The following is a 6,000-nucleotide window of genomic DNA, read 5'->3' as shown; positions in this document are numbered from 1 at the left end:
GCAGTGCACCGGCATGCGGATCACCCCTAGTCTTGGCTGTGGATAAGCACAGTCACAAGGGTACTTGGCACGCGGGCGCCAATCCGGCTTCAGCTCTAAGGCCGCTGTCCCCGGGGCGCGCGCGTCAGGGACGCGCAGGGCCGGGATGGGCGGGCCGGGTGCGGGCGCGCGCTCCTGGGGGCGCGGCGCTGCCAATCTCAGACAAAGGCCGCCCAGCGGATCATGTGGTGCGGCGGGAGGAAGTGCGGCTTGTTTTCCCGACTGGGCTCTGGAGCGGCGGGTGCGGCGCGATGCGCGGATACCCGGGAGTGGACGGCTGCGAGCCCCGATGAAGCCGGAGCGGCCCCAGCCCGATGGAGGCGCCTCCGTGGGAGCCGGTGCGCAATGACTCGCTGCCGCCCACGCTGAGCCCGGCTGTACCGCCCTATGTGAAGCTCGGCCTCACCGCGGTCTACACCGCCTTCTACGCGCTCCTCTTCGTGTTCATCTACGCGCAGCTCTGGCTGGTGCTGCGCTACCGCCACAAGCGGCTCAGCTACCAGAGTGTCTTCCTCTTCCTCTGCCTCTTCTGGGCCTCGCTGCGTACTGTGCTCTTCTCCTTTTACTTCCGAGACTTCGTGGCGGCCAACTCGTTTAGCCCCTTCGTCTTCTGGCTACTCTACTGCTTCCCCGTGTGTCTGCAATTCTTCACCCTCACGCTCATGAACTTATACTTCACGCAGGTGAGTCCCGAGAGACGCTCACCTGCCTGCTGGAGTCACCCTCCATCCGCTGGGTGGGGACAGGTCTCGGCCGCAGGTGGAGAGGGTGGAAGTGAGGCGCGGGTCCTGGGACTATCCTATCCTTGGGCCCTATTTGCAGGTGACCCCACTCTGTTCCCAAAAGTAAGGAGGACCCACCGAGTACCCGGAGTGCTCTGTGCACATCGTATTCAGTGGTGATGCAAGGGGTTCCTGAACTACCTGGCTCCCTTACTCATCTTAAGACATCTACCCTTAGCTTGGAAGGCCATCTGTGTGTTGGCCCCATTTCCGGACCAGACACTGCCTGTTAGGAGTAATGGTGGGGCGGGCTTGGTTTTGATGAGATATTTTGAACCTTTGGGATTAGGATCCATACTGTACTGTGAATTAGTAACTCATTCCACAGGATTGCTTCACCAGGGCAGTCTGGTGGCACACCCAGCTCCCCAGCTGCAGGAGGTTTTTTGGCTTGCTGTCTGAGCTCATCGGAGAAGCCCCAAGAAAAAAGCCATAAAATTGAACCTGTGCTCTTTTTACAGGCTCACCAGCTTCATTTTATGAGGCCTGTAGTTAATAAGCTAAAGGATTGCACGAGGGCGCCTGTGGTTGTGTCTTTAATGAAAGGACAGTGATTGCAGGAGGCTTCACAAATACCAAGTCAAGCAGTTCACAAAGGTGTACTGACACTGCGACGTTATCCTTGCCTTCTCCAGTTTCCACTAGCTTTCCAGACACTAAAATGTCCATTTTCACTAGTACTCTGCCCGGGGTGGGGTGGGGTGGGGTGGGGGGAGCTCTAACTGTGTCACCTGATGGGGGCGATTGAAGTGTCTTCTCCTTGGCAGAAGCCGGTGCAAGCAGGCATCTGTGCCTTTGAACAGTATTTGTTTTTCAAAAGAAAATGTTTTGATGAAAAGAAAAGTGTCACTGGTGCCTTGAATAATGGGTCTGGCTACCTAGGGGCAGAATTGTCCTTGTATAATAGAAACCCCTGACTGAAAATTTGGAAGGAATATTTTTGACTAACAAATACCAGATATGTTTGTGCAACAAGTACTGAAATCCTAGTACTTGTTGAGTGGAGGCAGGAGGATCAGGAGTTCTAAGCCAGCCTCAGCTACGTAGCAAGTTTGGGGCCACCCTGAGGTATATGAGACACTGTAGGAAGTCTAAAGGAAACTAAAAGAGGAAAGATACCAGACATATTAGGTGTGGTGGTTCAGACCTGTAATCTTAGAACTTGGGTAGTTAAGCCAGGAAGATTGCTATGAGTTCCAGCCTGAGCTACAGGATGGGACCCTGTAAGCCCCCCATCAGATGTAATATTTAGTGGAGTATTATGAACATATATTGATATTTAATAATATATATGTTGGGTCTCTGCTTGGAGCCTTCTTAGTGGTCCTGTGGGTCAGCATATTTTCAAGTACAGGGGTATTGGGCGTGGCTTTAAACTCTGAAAACCAGTCCAGGCCATCAGTTTCATGACACACAGGTTTTGTAATTGGATAAAAATGGGGGTGGTTCCTGCAAGATGCAAATGTAAGGTAAAGTGGTGTCACCTGGAAAACCGTGTCTCAGATGGCGATCTTATCTCTGGTCCCTTTTGAGTATTCCCTGGCTCTCTGGCAGTCACATGCCAAGCCGGATTAGGGGCTGGCCAGCGCATTTTCTGCACCATCTGCTGGTTGTTGAGTAAATGCTGAGCAAGGGAAAAAGTGAACAGGCACACAGAGCCACTGGGCAGGCGGCCCCAAGCCACTCTCCTTGTTTCCTTTATGTCTGTCCCCCAGGTGGGAGGACACATACAATAGCAAGGGACATTTTGTCTGAGGACTCAAAGTAGCTGGCAGGAGAAGGTGGCACCACAGTGAAGACATTCCTAACTTCCTGAAAAGAATTTTGGTCTTTCTGGAGAGTTAGGAAGTTGGCTCTTGGACTCCAGACTGCTGTGCCATCACTTGTTGGAAATGTCTCTCCAATGATCACTCTGCCTGAGCTCACTCATCACAGACCATGTAAATCCAAGTGTTGGGGAGGGCGGTGACTACCAAGTAAAAAGTATATGCTGGCTGGGCCCAGTGCTGCATTTGAGACTAGCCTAGACTGCATAGTGAGACTTCTCATTGCCTCCTAAAAATACTCAAATCCATTTGAGGTGATAAGATGTAAACACACACACACACACACACACACACACACGTCAGTCATAACTTAAGGGACTGAAAAGAGCGAGGGCTAGGAGACTTGCACAGTGCAATGCCTACATCCCCAGGGATAGGAGTTCTGAGGCAGAAGACTGGGTAGAAGAGAGCTAGAAGGCCTAGGGGTTGGAAATGATCAAGAAGGGAGTCTGGAGGTAGAAGAAGCTGCCTTCTGTTGTCACATCCTTAGGCCTGGCATCCTCATGTTACTTAGCCTTTCTTGTAACCCATCAACTGTTCCTTTTCCCCAGAAAGAGGAGGCATTACCATAAAGTCATCGTCCTCTGTGGAACGACCCCGCCCCTGGAATGCCCCACGGTATTTTTGTTGAACACAAAGCGGTTTGGAGAAGGGTGTGTCCTTCTCTCTCAGCCTGTTGCTCTCCTTGAGGGCCTGGCAGGGGAGCAGCACCTTGCCTGGTAACTCAACCTGTCTGCCCTGGTTTTGCTCTGGTTCTGCCTCTGTAGGTGACTGCCTTGTCTGCAGGTGGGCTTCAGCTTCCTTCTGACCCACTTTCTGATTCTTTTGCATGAAGCCTTAGAGGTAGAAGGATCACCTATACTGCTTTGCCACACACACGTTGGACTGGACATCTACTAGTGTCTTCTGGATCCCCCATTTGGGCTCTTTTCCCTTACCAGACAGGAGTAGCCCCCCCCCACCCCACCACTCGCATGTGCATGTGCAGAAAATTGAGACAGGAGCAGGATCCTGGTAGGGTAAGCTGTTCCAGAACTCTCTTAGCAAGCCACTTGACTCTGACATTTGTCCCCATTAAGCCACACATTCTCAGATCAGCGGGTGCCTGTTGAGGCTCTTCAGCGACCTGGAAGAAGGACCTCTCATGCCAGTAGGCTCATGAGACTCTCCATCTCAGCCTCACCTGATGAAGCTGGCTTGGTCTCCTAACTGGAAGAAAGCTATATGTAGTGTGAATCCCTGAATATCTGAGCTCTGTTTGATAGACCTGTTCCTCTACTGACCCCTCAACACTGTTTTCATTTTGTTTTTTTATTTTTGTTGTTTTGAGAAAGGATCATACCAGGTTGCACAGCAGTAGCCACTCTTAGGCACTCCCGATGCTGGTGCCTTCCGTCTCAGTCCCTGCCTTTCATGGTCACACAAATAGACTTCATGATAGGGACAGAGCCCTATCATGAGTTGGTGTCATTGTGTGGATGAGTTCAGTGACCCATACCAGGGTGTATGTGACAGCATTCACTGTCCTCAGGCTCACCTCCCAGGCTCCATCCCTGTCCCATGTCTGTTAGATGTTCCTCCTGCTAGCTGCTCATCTCTGAGCCCAGCATGGGAGTGAGCTGAAGCAGGGCAGGCACATGAGGCACTGAGCAGGTGAGCACTGTCCCATGCAGCACTCTGTAGCACCGCCCTGCCAGGATCTGGGGTTTGGCAAAAATCCAATCTTGTGTCCATTTCCTTCAGCCCTTCCTGGTCACCTTGAATTTCCTTGTGAAAAGGAAGCCACTTCTAGATTGGAAGTCCAAGTGGCCAGGGCTCTTAAAACAGAAAAATATCTGCACCAGCAGCTCAAGTAGTGCCTATGGGCACTAGAAGTTCAGGATCCTAGTTCATTCTTCACCTGAGGTTGAAGTCTTTACCTGGGACGGATGAGTAAAGCCTAGTAGTTTCTTCACCAAGGTGCCTATTCCTCAGGCTTCATGGGGAAGATAGTAAGAAATGAGGGGGCGCGGGTGCTGGCCAGGACTTTCAGGCCTGTGAGCCACATGTGGTCTCTGTTACATATCCCTTTCCCCCTTTCTTCTGTTTTTAAATGATCCTTTATAAAGGCAAAAAAAAAAAATCCTTAGCACATAGATTTTAACAATAGCCTTCAGGATGGACTTGGTCTGGGGACTGTAGTTGGCTAACCCTGGGGTTAGGCCAAACCTGTTGGTTTTCCTAGCTCTCACTCCATCTTTAGTCTGTGGTGTTTGCTGAAGCAAGCCCTACAGGCAAATCACAAGCAGGCCTTGGCTTTGCTCATCAGAGTATCACTCATTCAGTGCCAACATGTTTACTACCTCTTAGTACAGCTCCAGGAGGGACCACACTTCCAACATACAGATAGGTTCTTGAGAGCAGATCACACCCAACCTGTAGCTTCCATTAAGCAGTCACCCCTTCCTTGTCCCAGCAGCCTCGGGCAGCCACCACCATTCTTTCTATCTAGACATTACATTCCAAAGGCATCACACAGCATGTGACCATCTGTCTAGCTTCTCTCAGTCTATTTTGTATTTGTTGTTCATTTCACAGTGCTGGGGATTGAACTTAGGGCCTCCTGTATGGCATATAAATGCTCTCTTTAAGCTATAGTCTCAGTCCTGTTTACTTTTTATTTTGAGGCAGGGTCTCACTAGGTTGCCTGGGCTGTCTTGAACTTACTCTGTTGTTCAGGCCGGTCAGCATGGCTCTCATCTTCCCAAGTAGCTAGAATGACAGGCCTGTACTACTAGGTAAAGCTGCCTTTCTACTTGGAATGAGCCATCCTTTATGCCTTTCCTTGTTTCTTAAATGATGTGGGCTTGTCCCTTCCCTCCTTTAAAATCCTACTGAGTAGCTGGGCCTGTTGGCACAGGCCTGTCAACCCTGCTACACAAAAGCCTGTGGTGGGAGGGTCAACATTCTAAGGCCTACTTGGGCTGCACAATGATCTCAGGGCTAGCCTGGGCAGCCTGGTAAGTCATTGTCTTCAAATAAAAATGTCAAGAGGAGGTTGGGTTATGGCTCAATGGAAGAGCACTTGCTTAGTATACTCAAGGCCCCAAGTTCCATCCCCAGAGTGAGAAAAGCCTCAGCCTGGTCGCTTCCCCTTCAGAAGTTCCCATAGCTATTCATTCATTGTACAACACGAGGAACGCCATCCAACAGCACATGACCCACAAGGTCATGGGTTCCTGGGAAAGTCTATAAACCTTCACATTTGCCTTATTTCTGAAGTAGAAAATTACTCTTTAGGGGGAAACCTGGTGTTTTTGCTACCAACTTGTTTTGTAGCTTTAGCATAATTTGCTTTCCAGGAAGGAATCCTG

General features: G+C 50.5%; 1 protein-coding gene across 2 annotated transcripts in view; it reads left to right on the top strand.

Annotated features, from left to right (window-relative positions):
- The first annotated feature begins 235 nt into the window (after window positions 1-235).
- Window positions 236-6,000, top strand: part of Gpr137b (G protein-coupled receptor 137B) — a 29,032-nt gene continuing 23,267 nt past the window's right edge. The window contains exon 1 of one of the 2 annotated variants that reach the window (XR_004769357.1): window positions 236-722. Coding sequence is in view for 1 of the 2 variants with exons in the window: in XM_027409443.2 (XP_027265244.1) it covers window positions 354-722 (369 nt within the window). In the remaining variant the exon portion in view is untranslated. The remainder of the gene's footprint in view (window positions 723-6,000) is intronic. The other variant, XM_027409443.2, reaches the window with a different exon arrangement.

Source organism: Cricetulus griseus, chromosome 3, assembly GCF_003668045.3.
Source record: "Cricetulus griseus strain 17A/GY chromosome 3, alternate assembly CriGri-PICRH-1.0, whole genome shotgun sequence".
NCBI lineage: Eukaryota > Metazoa > Chordata > Mammalia > Rodentia > Cricetidae > Cricetulus > Cricetulus griseus.
Note: the sequence above shows the minus strand (reverse complement) of the source record. Positions and strands in the feature narration are given on the sequence as shown.